Source organism: Pelecanus crispus, chromosome 5, assembly GCF_030463565.1.
Source record: "Pelecanus crispus isolate bPelCri1 chromosome 5, bPelCri1.pri, whole genome shotgun sequence".
Taxonomy (NCBI): Eukaryota; Metazoa; Chordata; class Aves; order Pelecaniformes; family Pelecanidae; genus Pelecanus; species Pelecanus crispus.
Genome location: NC_134647.1, coordinates 71,685,555 through 71,700,535, shown reverse-complemented (window position 1 = coordinate 71,700,535; position 14,981 = coordinate 71,685,555). Strand labels below are relative to the sequence as shown.

At 57.6% G+C, this 14,981-nt stretch overlaps 2 protein-coding genes across 2 annotated transcripts; one reads left to right on the top strand and one right to left on the bottom strand.

The window, feature by feature from the left end:
* Positions 1-424: 424 nt before the first annotated feature.
* On the bottom strand, positions 425-10,650 carry HECTD3 (HECT domain E3 ubiquitin protein ligase 3). The gene is made up of 21 exons (XM_075710311.1): positions 10,327-10,650; positions 10,071-10,231; positions 9,525-9,617; positions 9,126-9,261; positions 8,579-8,694; positions 8,183-8,296; positions 7,692-7,774; positions 7,166-7,331; positions 6,602-6,683; positions 5,547-5,729; positions 4,823-4,875; positions 4,431-4,495; positions 3,889-3,992; positions 3,436-3,555; positions 3,003-3,092; positions 2,432-2,638; positions 1,911-2,040; positions 1,387-1,461; positions 1,071-1,152; positions 878-949; positions 425-624 (listed from the first exon to the last, which is right to left on the bottom strand). The coding sequence occupies exons 1-21, from the start codon at positions 10,648-10,650 to the stop codon at positions 540-542; spliced, it is 2,541 nt and encodes an 846-aa protein (XP_075566426.1). The 3' UTR covers positions 425-539.
* Positions 10,651-10,981: 331 nt separating this feature from the next.
* On the top strand, positions 10,982-14,469 carry UROD (uroporphyrinogen decarboxylase). The gene is given in 11 exon segments (XM_075710675.1): positions 10,982-11,010; positions 11,863-11,975; positions 12,058-12,137; positions 12,338-12,400; positions 12,498-12,695; positions 12,951-13,034; positions 13,036-13,113; positions 13,238-13,375; positions 13,503-13,603; positions 13,869-13,935; positions 14,123-14,469. Coding segments are annotated over 11 exon segments (1,110 nt in total). The 5' UTR covers positions 10,982-10,987; the 3' UTR covers positions 14,288-14,469.
* Positions 14,470-14,981: the final 512 nt, after the last annotated feature.

Sequence of the window (14,981 nt, the reverse complement as noted above, 5' to 3'; positions counted from 1 at the left end):
TGCAGCACCTCCCACCAGCCTGCCCCATTTCTTCTTAAACCTAGATGAATGATCTCATTTCCATGACCTCAGGTGAGAGCAGGAACAAGGCAAAGGAATGTGGTCAGGACACTCAGGCAAGGACACACAAGCATCCCTGTGGTCTTGGCAGCAGCTCACAGTTCTCTGTCCTGTGCTGTAACCTGCCGTGCAGCTTTGTGGCCCTACCCCACTTGTTTGGAGCACAAATTGGGAGTAGTGGGAGTTGTGGAGCTGCAACAGGGACACGTAGAGAAGAAACTCATTACAGAAGCCTACCAGACCTTTCTGATGTATGAGGGATGGGCCATAAATGTAATTACATTTACACTCCAAGCTTGCTCCCACCCTGCTGAAGACCCAAACCTCCATGTCCAAAGAGGTGCTGGTTACCACTGCTGGGAGCTAGGCTTCACACCTGTATGTTTATTATATATACATATCCTGGGGGGATAAGGGAGCTCTTCCCACTGCACGGTTTTGTCGAACGATTGTCCATGCTGCTTGGTCAGGCTGCAACATCACTCTTCCCACGGACTCATATCTGTGTCAATGGCCACGCAGTTATAGGCGGCATAGCGCAACTTCTCTTCACATACCTTGGCTCTAGGGATGGCAGGAGGTGGGGGGGAAAAAAAGACAAGGAGGAGTTGCCATTGCTGCATTTGCCAGGCAAGAGGACAAGATGCTTTCTGAGATGGAGGCTATGCTTCACCAGCTGCTCACAGAGACAATCACAGCAGCCACATGGTACAGGCAGGGGGACATAAGCATGGCAAAGCGATGGGGCCCTATGGGTCAGCACCAAGGTTAAGAAGAGAGCCCAGTCCCCCAGATGTAAGGAAGTACCAAAACTTACGTGGCATAGTTGGGCAAGAAGAGGGTGCTGGAGCAGGTGGATGACTCCGGCAAAGCATCTGTTGTCTCAGAGCTTGGGGAGAAAGTGACAAACTGGTCAGAACCAGCAGGCCAGCGAGGCAGGGGAGACCAGACCACACATCCCTTTGGCGTGGGATCTGTCAGCCTTGCAGTCCACAGAAGAACAGACTCACCCCATCTTGTCTGGGTAGATGTAGATCCGTGCTGGAAGGCGGCTTCTGCCAGTGACAAATCTAAGGAAGCGGCTGCGATCCTCTGTGAAGGAAAAGCAAAGACATCAGAAGACCCTAGAAGGATGCAAGATAGAGTACAACCACTTCCAGGTTTCCCCAGCACTAGCAAGCAGTTCCTTCAGCTCAGCTGCTTGCTCTCTTTGGCTCCCATCTGTTCCCCAGGCAGCAATGAGGGTGGTTTCACCCTCCCAGTTCCCAGCCAGCATGCAGGGGCTGTCATGGCACAAGATACGCAGGGACAGAGCAAATCACTTACCATTGGTGAAGTTGCTGAGTGCTTCCCAGAAGTACTGAACACGGGTGTCCAATGGCTCAAAGTCCTCAAACCGGGCTGGTAGAAAGGATACAGAAAAGGAGTTTACTAAGATCCAATTTTGGATAATTTGGAGTGGGGCCTCCCCTGCTCACCCAGGGGTCCTCTGCCAGCACAGGAAGAAACCTCTAGGTGCCTGCAGGGTGTGAGCACGTAGACCCATGGTGAGAGGGACACATGCAGCCAGGCCCCTCCCAGAAAGCACATCCAGATCCACATCTTGGCTCCACAGAGGCTCAGATACTGACAGCCTAGGGATGCCACAGCCTCTACCCTGAGGCCCAGCATGCAGACAAGGGACACCCCTGCCCCATCAGCACCCAGCTAAAGGCAAGAAGTATACAGGCCCACATTCTCACTCTAACAAAGAGGCTAATATCAGCCTCCCACACCTCTCCTTGTCCCAGCACAGAGAGAAGACAGTCTTGTCTTCAGGGAAAGAGTTTTCAGCAGAGCCCTTCACTTACTGAGCTTCTTCAGGGCATCAACTGTGACTTCAGGGTCTCCGCAGACTTTTTTTTCCAGCTCCTGCCAGGTGAGGAGGTCAAGAACAGCTTGGGGCACCACCTTCAGCAGCCCAGCCTGCATGGCCATGATCTGAAAAGGAGACAGGGCAGGTAAGCAGCATGCCTTGCCCACTTCCCTGGCTCGTGGCTGAGCCTAGGGACTTGGCTGGACGCAAGCCATGTGACTGCTCAGCAAATGCTCCAAGGAACCTGAAGAAGGGAACAGGATCCCACAGAGACGCATCCCAGTTAATTCAGGAAGCCTGTGTCAGAGCTGGGAATAAAACCCCGTATCTCCCATGCTGCTACACGCTACTTTGCTTCTCAACAACTCCATGGGCTCCAGGACCTCACCAAAAAGGATCGCCTACTATTGCACTAATGAGCACAGGGACACTAACCACAATGCATTTTACCAGAAACAGACTGGGGGGTATGCCTCTGGGAACTCAATGACCACTGATGCTATGGGACAGCGTTACCTGCTCCTTGCTCTCCTCCAGTCGAGCCCTCTGCACCAGGCGGATGAACTCCTTGCGGTCCTCATAGCGCACCACGGTGCTGCTGCCATTGGGGATCAGCTCCACCATGCGCTGGTCACTCAGCACTGTCGTGTAGGTCAGCTCATTCCCAAATTTGAACTCAAAGGTGTCTTTGTCCATGACTTCCATCACCTCCAGGAGCTTCACCTGCCCAGGCCCCAGATGAGTGCTTGTTAGAGAGATGCCCAGTGGGCGGTGGTGTGCCCAAGTCCCCATCTCCTCCCTTCCCAGGCAACACTGGAGTGACTGTGACAGCAGCACAGCATGGGGTATGCTGCCCTAGAGCTGTTTAGCAGACCCTGGGGCATTGCATGCTTGAAGCAGTAGTCAGCATGGCTCCATCTCTGTATTAGCTATAAGATGCATTAAATGCCAGGAGTGCCCTTTTTGTGCGTGTTTCTTTGACACATCACAGGAGCAAGCAAGTACAACATGAGGACAGGGACACAAATCACCACCTTGCTAAGTGCCACAAGGGATAGGATAGGCACAGCCTCCCAGTCCCTCTCACCAGCACGGAGTCCACGGCAGGGAAGTCTTTGCTCCAGCTGACCTCCTCCCCTGTTAACTGTTTCCATACAAAGCCAGGAAGAGCCAGGACCTGAAGGAGAACAGGAATTTTGCTGAGTATGTGTGAAAGGAGACATCCCCAAAGATAGAGATAGGGCTCAACAGCGCAGACACAAAGGAGCTTCCCTGCTCCCCCTGTCCACATGCAGAGCTCATCACAGCCGAGCAGAGAACCTCTGCCAAGCTCCCAGCAGCATCTCCCAAAACTCAGGCTGTGAGCTCTCCTAACCCCTCAACCCCAAATCCTGCCAAACACCTTTCATCCCAGTGTGTGACCACAGACCCCCCCCATCTCCTGTCAGACAGGCTGCAGAAGGGGGCTAACGACTCCCTTTGCAGGAAACCTCCACACAGGGACAGGGTTGAAAGCTTACCAGAAACTCCTTGCCCCTCAGAGCTGCTCCCATGATCTGCCCAATCCACTCATACTTGGGAAAGTCTTTACAGGAGGGGTTGGGGACGTACATGTCCCTGGCTTCTCCAGTGCCATTACCCTACAGGAGTGAGAGGCAGAACTCCAAGTCACGATCTCGGCACAGCATGAAGTACCACTAACTCATTTCCTGCAGTGCCTCTGGGCACTTCTCACAACAGAAGTGGGCTAAACCCCCCATCCTCCTTGGCAATATTCCTAGTGAGAGACAACTATCTAGGCACTTGTCAGCATATCCTAAAACGAGGTGCCACAACGCAATCCACCCAACCCTTCACAAGGAAAAGCTTCGGACCAGCGAAAGTAGGTACAGCCCTGGCATGCAGGGGGACAGGGACAGCACTGCATTGCCAGGCACAGAAAGATCTGCCTCAAATACCCCAACCCACAGCACCTGGTTGGACGTGCGCACAAAGAAAGGCAGAGGCACGGGGGTGTCTGCTGAGCTGGGACACAGCTCCTCCGACATGTCTGCCAGGCTGTCCCGAAAACCGCCACCTGCAACCCCAAAAGAAGGGCATTTTTAGTGATGTGAACTCCCCATGTGCTGACCTTCAGAGTTATGGAGCAAAGATGAGGAATTCTGATCCAGCCTGGCCCAGGGCTGAGCAGAAGGCTCCTGTCAGAGCTTTATGGCACCAGAGGAAATAAGACAGGAGAAATAACATCCCTGCCTGGCCTGTGGAGGACAGCCAGAAGGAGCATTGGCACTGTCAAAGCTGCTGTTAGTGACTGATGGAGGTCTGGTCCCCATCTCAGCAAGCAGCACTCCTTATCCAGGATATGGCTGGGAGTGGCAGGACAAGGCAACCTGCCTTCCCTCCCTCCTCCGTGGGCAGTAACACTGGGAGCAAACAAGAACCCCTACAGCAACAGAGTCACCCCATCAGCCCCCGACTCTACTCCAGAGGAGCTCTTGCCTCACACAGCCCCTACCTTGGTCTATGATGCCCTCTGCGATGAATTTGCACTCCCACCACTGGTCATAACGCAACGGCCACCTGCAGAGAACCAGGCATCGCCTGAGGTGCTGCTAAAAGCCAAGGAGATGCTGGGGAGGCAGCAGGCACAGCAGGGACACCAGGGGACTAGAGTGGACCAGCCTGGGCTTAGGACAGGACACGGCCTCAATCTCCAGAGACACCTGTACCCTCAGCAGGGAGGTGACACCTTGGGGAACAGGCCCTGATCCCATGGCTGAGCTGGCTCCTGCCCTAGCAAACCCTCTCCAGAGCACAGGACACACAGACTCCCCAAACACCCTGCTGTGACAGAGGACAGAGCTCCCAGCACTGCATGATCCCCTCCCTCCCCCAGACACCACTTACCTATAATCTAGAGGCTTTTCAAACTTGTCTGAGGGTTTCAGGCCTTCATACACCTGGAACAAGCAGAGAAGATCAAGCCTGGTATCCCCTCTCCAGGGGAACTGGTGCCAGGTGAAGGCAGGAAATTGGAAGAAATCTGGTTTGCCCCCAACGTTCAAATACTGTCCAAAGCTGATCTCTACATTGTCTAAGAGCCCTTCATTTTTGGAAGGGGAACATAAATTACAGTGCTAACCACTGTATGGAGCCTTCTGGCCTCAGAGATACATTGAGCACATATTAAACCTCTCGGCAGTCTGGGCTGTTTGTGCACACACAGATCTTTTGGAGGTGTGGGGAGAATGGCAATAGGAAGATCAGCATTGCTGTAAAACCATGACACAGGACTGTATGCAGCTGCATTATTGTTGTCACAGAAGAATTCTTTGCTGCCCTTTTAGCGTAACGAGATTGTTATGCTCTGCATTAGCAACATGCCACACAGAGCATCCAGGATACAGACTTTAACTCAGAGATCCCAAATCCCTCCTAGATGTTATTCCTGGATATGGGATCATCAGCACATGTAATTGTAGAGCCTATGAGTCATGTGAAGAGGCCTTGAGGACTCCAGGTATCTTCAGCTCCAAGCTGTCCCTTCCACCCACCTCTAAGTGGTTCATTTTGGTTTTGGGATGCCCCACTCTCCCCAGAGCAGTGGGGACCCTTCCAGGAGGGACAGTACCTGGGTGAAGACAGCGTTTTTGCAGCTGGGGTCCAGGGCAGGGTTGTCTCGATGCTCCATAGCCAGGCGTCGGTTAATATAGAGCCGCGGCATGAAATTGGGCTTGCTGGTCTCCGAGTCCTTCAGACACTGGGTAATGAGAGCTGTGCGCCTCTTGGACAGCAACAAGAACTGCTTGATATGCTGTCAACAGGTACGTCCAAAACATCAGAAGTGCCCAGTGTCCAAAACACGTCACCTACTTCCTACTGAAGCCACTGCGCCCTCCAGGTCTCTCCCCCTCCCAGGGCCACTCCCTTCCAAACACAGACACATTCTCCTTGACAATATTTGCTCCACCAGTCATCACCTGATGCTCACAGTCCAGTGTTGTTTGGACTCTCCTTCACCCTTACTCTCACCAGAACATCGGTCTTACTATCCCTCCTATCTGTAATCAAAGCAAGCTCCTCTAAACAAACAAGAATCCTCAAATGCTTTGGGTCCTATGTTGAGCTGGCACAGGAATTACAGTGCTTTCTGACACCAGGCCTGGAAACACACAGAATGGGGCTACCCCAGCAATGTATTCTGGGAAAGGACATAAGGAAAATGGACTACTGGAGGGACAAACTCAGTCTAATGAGAAAGATGGAAATCAAAAGCTTATTAAAGCCAGAAAGAAGTTACTGGTAAAAGCCTTGCTGTTTGGACACAGCCAGCTCAAAGCTGCTGGCAGCAAGCGCAGGAACAGAGTGTCCTGGGCTGAGATCTCGGAGGGAATGTGTATCCAGCTCACATGCCCAGTGCTGCTATGGTCCAAGTCCTTTTGAGGGTGAAGTGCTCTGGTTTGATTCTACTTGCTACCCCATAGCTACATGTTTCCACATCAGCATTTTAGCAGGAAACTAGCCTCTAAACAATATCACCTTTCACAGCTTTAATGAACTGAGCTTAGCCAGGTATTTCCCTTGAGCTGCTTTAAAGGCAACAAGCACTGACTGCCTCCCTTGCCACAGCCCAAGTGCAACTACCCTGCCAGACTGAGGCCCCGTAAGACAGAGGGAATCGCCCACCTTGAGTTTGCTGAACGTGCCAACAGTGTGGTCCCAGGCTGGCACCAAGTGATGCAGGACACTGTCCAGGAGCTTGATGAACCTAAATCCCAAAGAAGAAGGTATCACAACACAGGAGGGACAGGGATCTGCACAAGCTGATTCCAGACCAGACACTCCCAGGCACAAGTAGAAAAGTAACAACTGATCCAAACCCAACCCACCACGGTCTTTTACACCACAGAACCTTTGGTACTAAATTCCCACTCCCTGGGCACTACAGGGACCTCACACCCCTTGCAAGGGACTCTGCATGCACCTGCCCCACCCACTGCACAGATATGCTGTGCTTGTGACACACAACACCACGAATGTGAGCCGCAAAATTCCTCTGAAAGCATAGGGGAGTTACCCCAGAGAGCCCACTTTGTTCCCAAATGACTCTGCTATTTCCTCCAGGGTCCAGGATGCCTGTCCCAAGGGGAGTCACACAGCTTTACAGCTTCCAGCCATACTCATGCTGGAGATGGCACCAATCCCTGCAGGCAATGCCACCCCACTTGTCTGCCCCCCTCCTTACAGTACCTTTGAATGAGCACAGCTCGTCGGTACAGCAGGTCAGGGTCTGTCCCCTCTAGGCGAGGGTAGCGCACTAAATTGGGCAGTTGGAACATGTCAGCACTAAGCCCCAAGTCCCTCTGTCGGGAAGATTTGATTTTGATGCCTCGGAGACGAACATCAATCCCATCATCTGCCAAGGAAGACCATGGATGATATGCTAAGATGATGAGAAAGCAAGCCTTCCAGCAATAAGTAAAAGCACTAGGAATGTGACCAGCTCCACCAGCTCTGGGGCTGGGCACTGAGAGCCTGAAATACCTCTGTGAAGAAGTGGGGCATTCACAGAAGAAAAAAAAAAAATTGAAGGCAGAGAAAGATAGGATGAAACCTGAGAGCTTGCAAACCTCCAGGTCCCCCTGGAGTTTCCCATGGTTCTGCATCTCGTCTGAAACAGCCCACAGAGCCAAGAAGTACAAGCCACAGGAACAAACTCTTAATGTACAGTATCTTACAGGTGCATTATGGATGTGGCCAGAACACCCAGCCCTACCTCTGCATTCCACGATCCGGATCTCGATGACAGGCAGGTGTGTTGTCATGTCCTCAAGGACGCACACATCCCCAATGTAGCTCCTGCAAACACAGCACAGACGAGGGCTGCAGAGCTGTTCCCTTGTCCATCCTGCCAAAATCCACTCAGCCGCTGGTAAGGGAAGAGGGTTTGCATCTTTTGAAATGGGAACATGTGGCAGGAACCTAGAGGCAGTTGCCTGCAACATGGCCTATGCTGAATGCCTGAACCTGCTGGTGCCTCAGGTCCAGGTGACATGATCCCGATGGGTCCCACAATCGCATCAGGAGAGCCCTGACAGTTACGCTGTCTGCTGTTGTAGGCAGAGTGAACCCACAGCTCAGAGATGGAAAATGTCTGTCCCAGGGCCCTGGGCCTCTTAAGCCAGGCTGGTGCTGGCATGGTTTGGGTGTCCAGCACCTCCAGCCCCTGCAAGGGCCACATTACCCTCTCCATCTCCATCCACTCACTCATCAATGCCGACATCATTCAGTTTCTTCAGATTGTCCCCCTCACCCCCATACACGGCAACCCGCTTGGGCATGAAGTTCTCATCGGTGGTATCCACTGTCAGCAGGAGCTTCCTGCAAAGGGAAGCATGAAATGAGGAGAAGGTAATTGCATCTGAACACCCATTGCTGCTCCCCCTCGTTGCCTGGTCACACTTGTTATCATGCACACACAGCTGGTGCTAGGGTCCCTGGGTACCTGTGACAATGCTAAGACCCCTTCAAGCCCAGAGCCAGAGCAAGGCAGAAGGGCGGGGAGCACAGGGCAAATTTGGGCCATGACAGACTCATGCAGAGAGCGGGGGCTGCAGGACTCGCCCCAGCCACGAGCCAGCGCGCAGGGGAGAGGTGCCTCACTTGACAATGGTGCCTTTCTTCATGTTGAGCCGCACCCAGTGCTGGCCCTGGGACCCATCACTCTCCCAGTACGTGTCGGCGTGGCTGTCAGTCAAGCATGACACATTGAAGTCCTCCTGGAAGAAGGCAGCAAATGAAAAGAAGATCACATGGGGGTAGGATTAACTTCTCCTTAGTGGTTACTCTCGTCATGAATCTTAGAGCCAGAGGGTGTCAGACTGGCCCTTTCCCTTTGCTGGGCTGTGGGTACACACAGGGAGCACAGAGAGTACAGGACACTGGGGCTGACCCTCCAAGGTGCTCTGGGGTCACACACAGAGTACAGAATATCAAACCCTCCCTAAAGTCAGCTTAGCAGCTAATATTAACATTTGCTTCTCAAACCACTGCCCCTCCAGGGGCCACATTACACAATAAGCTGCATGACGCTCCCCAGGCTTCTCTCCCACATCCTCAAACACAGCCCAGCCCAGCATACCAAGCACCATCCACACTCCCCTGCCCCACAGCACAGCGGGGCTGATGCAGCCTTATCCCTTTAACCCACCGTGTAGGACGAGACATCGATGCTGTCCACGTACTGCTTGACACTGCCCAAGTTCTCATCCTCCTTCCCAATATGATCATACAGGAAATGCACCAGGTCTTCATCACATTCATAAGTCCACGTTGGGGGCACAAACCTACCAGGGAAAAGGGATTAATGGCTCTAGAGAGCCAGGCTAACGGGTTAGGGAAGGCAGGTCCATGTCCTGCTTGCCTTGGTCTTGCCCTGTCTTCTGCTTTGTGCAGGCTTATCTAGGACAAGACTGTGCCGAGCAGAGCTGTTCCCCGCTGCCTGCCTTCCCCCCTCTCCCCCAAGTCTGCAGGAGACGGCTGTCTGTGCAGCCAGGGAGAGACAGTGGCTTGCACCCAACCACAGCAGAAGCTGGGAAACAGCTCATACCGAAGCTTCTCTACTGCAGCCTCATCCTGCTCCATGGGCTTGGGCTTCGCTCCGAGGCGCAGGGAGTACGTCAGATCCACCACCTGCTCCCATCTGAAACAACCCAGAGAAGGGGGGAGTGAGAAAATCCCAGGGGAAAGAAGGAGCTGGTGGTCAAGGAGTAGCTGGAAGGGGAAGATTCGGGTTTAAAGCCCCTCCGCACTGCATCCTCCATCACCTCCAGCCTCATCTGCCGCCCCTTCCTTTCCAACCATCCCTACTTCTTCCAGCCCACACCCAGCTAGGCAGGTGACAAGCACAGTGACCGAGCCAAACCCAGTTAGCTCCACACCTAGCATCCCTGTTGCCTCACTTCCATGGAAGAAGCGGCCAAGCAGGCTGGCTCCTCAGTCCAGGACAGCAACGGCTGAGGGGCAGCACACCGAAACCCCACGCAGCTGGGCCCGGGTGAATGGGGGGTGAGAGCCTCCCTGCTCTCTGCCATGCAAGGGGGAGCCGGGGAAGCCAGGGACGGCGACCTAGAGGGAGGGAGCGGCGGCCCCGCACCTGATGACAGGTTTGTAGTCCACCCCGAAGAGCTGCTGCTGCCGCTGGATCCGCTCCGTGGACTCCACCGGCACCAGCCGGTCCCCGCCGTCGGCGTGCTTGCACACCAGCACCCAGCCCTCCTCCAGCTCGCAGCCGCTCCGGTACTCCTCCAGCTGCTCCTGCGGGGGACAGGCGGCTCCCGTCAGGGGACGGACAGGCCCCTCCACGGGCAGCGCAGGCCGCGGCGGCCTCCCAGCCAGCGGCCCGCCGTTACCTTGCTGAGCTTGACCCAGAGCCCGGCGCCGTTGCAGTACTCCTCGCCGGTGGCGCGGAGGCAGCCGCCCTTCCGCACCTCGATGGTGGTCCGCGCCGCCCGCTTGCCGCCCCGCGCCGGCCCCGGGCTGTCCCAGACGCTGAGCAGGCTGCGGGCGGCGGCGGCGGAGGCGGCGGGGTCCTTGCAGATCTTGTACTGCACCTCCCGCGGCACGTAGCAGAGCGCGGCGGGCAGCGCCTGGGCGCGGCGGAAGCACTCGCTGCACTGCAGCAGGAACCGCAGCCGGCCCAGCACCTGGTGCGGCGCTTCCCCGCCCGCACGCATCGCGCACCGGGCACCGTGCACAGCGGGCAGCGGCCGAGCCCCACACCGGCGGGGTCGCTACTCGCGGGTTTACGGCAAACCCCGCCCGCCGACAAGGCAAGATGGCGGCGCCCGGTGGGGCAGACGTAGGGCAAGATGGCGGCGCCCGTGCCCGCGTACGGAGGAGCGAGGAGCAGGGCAAGATGGCGGCGTACGGAGAGGGCGGGGCAAGATGGCGGCGCACGGAGAGGCGGGATTCCGGCAAGATGGCGGCGCCGGCGGGGCGGGACGGGGGCGGGGCGGGGCGGAGCGGGCCGTGTCGGGAGGCAACGGAGGGGCCGGGGAGCGGGGCAGGAGGATGGAGGACGGCGAGCGGCTCCTGTGAGTAACCGGGGCCGGGGAGGGCGGCGGGGCATGCACGGGGGTCACTGGTGTGGCCCTGAGGCCCATGCTCTGGCACTGGGGCCCTGTACTGGGGACACTGGTGAGACACTGGTGTGGCCCTGGGGATACGGTGCTGGCGCCAGGGTCCTGAACTGGGGTCACTGGTGACGCCCTGTGGGGGCTGATCCCGCACTGTTGAGGCACTGGGAATACTGATCCTGCACTGGGAATACTGATCCTGCACTGGGATGGGTCAGCAGGGCCACTGGTGCGGCAGTGAAGTCACTGATCCCACACTGGAGGTTTTGGGGACTTTGTCCCCATGGCCCCCACCTGTCACAGCAGGACAGAGCTGGCCTTCCCTCGCGGTTGCCCGGGGTCCCCGTCCCTGGGGTAGGCTGGGCTCCAGCAGCCCCTCAGTGGTGACACCGTGGTGGGGAGGTTGGGGACGCATGGTTGCCACCTCGGCGGGTGCCTGAGCCTTCAGGGGCTGCACAGCACAGATAGGGGCTGGGGATGCCGGTGGCAGGGCTGCCCACCCCCCACGCCCCGCTGGCCCCAAATCTCTCCAGGCGGGAGCAACTGCTGGCCCTGATAACTTAATCTCACAGGGCCCCTGGCCTGGCATCGCCTCTCCCCGGGGAGGGCCCTGCAATCCTGAGCAGGAAGAGGTCCTGGACCGTGATGGGGAGCGTTTGTCACAGCTGGGAGCAAGCCCTTTCCTGCAGTCACCAGCCAGGGAGTGGGGACAAGCCGCTGGCCCTGGCACCTCCTGCTCCCAGCCGCGGGGATCTGGTAGGGCACCCGGACCCCTCGTGGGTGACAACCCTTATCTGCTCTCATCCGCAGCCCCAAGGGCTTCCCCAAGCTGAAGAACGACACGTTCCTGCGAGCGGCACGCGGGGAGGAGACGGAGCACACCCCGGTGTGGTGCATGCGGCAGGCGGGGCGCTACCTGCCCGGTGAGCAGGCAGAGGTGTGCGGGGGGGAGCAGCAAGGGGGGCCCAGCACGCACCCCATAACGCTCATGCTGGTCGCTTGCAGAGTTTCGGGAGACCCGGGCAGCACAGGATTTCTTTGCCACTTGCCGGAGCCCCAAATTGTGCTGTGAGCTGACGCTGCAGGTGAGCATCCCCTGGGGGGGTCTGTGTGTTCCTTCTCCCTGCCCCGATGGGGACAGGGAGAAACCTTGGGTCTGGCCACCCCAGGTGGCCCCAGTAAATTGTGCAGCCCTTGGGGACCCCACTGCCCCATGTGCTTGTCCAGGTCCTCCATGGGGAGGTGGTCCCAGGTCCTCACTGACGCTGCCTCCTCTCCTCCGCAGCCACTCAGACGATTCCCCCTGGATGCTGCCATCATCTTCTCCGACATCTTGGTGGTGCCCCAGGTGAGAGCCATGGCCAGTGGTGGGGAGCAGTGGCTGGGAACGGGGCTGGGTTTGGGGACACCCCATTCCTGTTTCCTCCATTTTCCCCTGTCCGCAGGCGCTGGGCATGGAGGTTGTCATGGTCCCTGGCAAAGGACCCACATTCACAGAGCCCCTGAAGGAGGTGGAGGATCTGCTGAAACTGCGACAGAAGGTGGATGTGACTGCAGAGCTGGGTTACGTCTTCCAGGCCATCACACTGACGCGACACAGCCTGGAGGGCAGGGTACCCCTCATCGGCTTCTCCGGGGCGCCTGTAAGTGATGTGGCTCCTCCATGTAGGCTTCCCAGCTGGGCTTCTCTGCTCTTTCCTCTGGGGTGACACTGGCCATGACACCCCCAGGGCTGTGGGTGCTATAGGGGTGCATAGGTTGGGGGACATTCAATGCAGGAGCAGCTGTGCCCCAGGCTCTGGTGTGCTCATGGGTCCTACCTTCAGCACTGTGACTGGCCCCTCAAGTCTTCTTCTGTCTCCATCACCCTCCTCACTCTGCTCCTCTCCTTCCCACAGTGGACGCTCATGTCCTACATGATTGAAGGTGGCGGCTCCACTACAATGGCCAAGGCCAAGAGCTGGCTCTACCGTCACCCCCGATGCAAGCCACCAACTGCTGCGGCTGCTGGCCAATGTCGTCACTGACTACCTGGTGGGGCAGGTGGCTGCTGGAGCGCAGGTGTGTCCTGGGGTATGGGGACAGGGTCGGGCAGGGACTGGGGACAGGGAGCAGAGAGCGTCCAGCTTCTGGGAGGAGGAGGAAGGACTGAGGTGTGTCTCTCCCAACCCCATGTCCCTGGCAGGCGCTCCAGCTGTTTGAGTCCCATGCGGGGCACCTGGGCCCGGAGCAGTTTCAGGACTTCGCCCTGCCTTACATCCGAGACATTGCCCAGGCTGTCAAGAGCAAGCTGAAGGAGGAGGCGCTGCCCCTGGTGCCCATGGTGAGGGGGAGCTGCCTAGGTTGACCCTGGCATCTGGGGGCTGCTGGAGAGGGGTGCATCCCCCGGTACCTGCCTCCCCCAGTCTCACCCACAGTGGAGTTACTACTGCCGTCTCCTCCCTCCCCAGATAATCTTTGCAAAGGATGCGCACTACGCGCTGCGCGACCTGGCCCATGCTGGTTACGAGGTGGTTGGTCTTGACTGGACCATCCGGCCCCAGGAAGCTCGGTAAGAGCCTGGCAGAGCGCTCAGGTGCCTGGGCAGCACCCCAGGCCGGGTACCCTGACCTCTTCCTCTGCCCTGAGCCATCCCACGCCTGGAGATTTCTGCTCCAGAGGTGGGGATAGTTGGGCCCCTGTGCTACGTGGAGCTCACAGCAACCAGGGTCTGCACTGAGGGGTCCCATGTGCCCTATGGTGGGGGCTGCAAGCACCCGGCTGCCCCCGGCCTCTGCACCACATGGAACAACTCACCTGCTTCCTTCCTGCTGCAGTGCACAGACAGGGAAAGATGTCACCCTGCAAGGGAACCTGGATCCCTGTGCTCTCTACGCACCCAAGGTGAGCGGTGGCCATCGCCAGCAATGGGCACTAGTTCTAGCCTGTGTGAAAGGCCTCCTGCCTCAGTTTCCCCACCTGCAGCGCTGGCTTGTGTCCCAGCAGTCCCCAGGCTGGCTGGGGACTGGCGGGGGGGTGGAGTGTCCTGGGCTGGATGGGGCTGAGACGTGGTTTCCCACTGTGCCTACAGGAGAAGATTGGCGAGCTGGTGAAGAAGATGCTGGAGGGTTTCGGGACCCAACGCTATATCGCCAACCTGGGCCACGGCCTCTACCCCGACATGAACCCCGAGCACGTGGGTGCCTTTGTGGAGGCTGTGCACACTCATTCCCGCCACATCAACAAGCACAGCTGAGCCTGGGGGCTTGGGGACAGGACTCTGGTTTGGGCACAGTCACCCCAAGTAGTGTGTTGTCACAGGGCTCGCTCCAGGCTGGGCTGCAGCATTAAACCAGCACCTTCTCTGCAGCAGCCGTGTGGCTCTGGCTGGGGGGGGGGACGGGGAACTGGATGGCCCTGGAGGAGATGGGCAGTGACGGCAGCCTGGCCATGGGGCCCATGAGGTCGGGGGGAGCCCCTGTGCCCTGTCCTGCAGCTCAGAATGGGGAAAGGGGGATGCCAGCAAAGTGTGTGTGTGTGTGTGTGTGGGATGCCTCTCCCTGTCAGGCTGCACAGTGCTGTGCCAAGGGCTTGCGAGAGAGAGAGAGAGGATATGAGCCCAGAGCACAATAGGCAGTTCCTGGCACTACGGACGCACTCAGCCCTGCTAGGGGAGGGAGATGGGCTGCCCGAGGCTGGCAGGCTCACAGCCTGGGAGCTCGCAGCCTACCACTGCCACAGGCTCAGCACGAGCTGTGCTGCAGTCCTGCTCAGGCGGGAATGAATAGGCAATGTGACATCAACCCAGGGCATCCCCGAGTGGGTGGGAGACCCAGCAGGACTCACGTAGGGGACAGCCGACCACGTGGCAGGAGCCCTCCAGACACCAGCACCACCAGCACCCCGCCACACTGGCTGGGGTGGCTGCAGAGACACCATGGCCCTAGCAC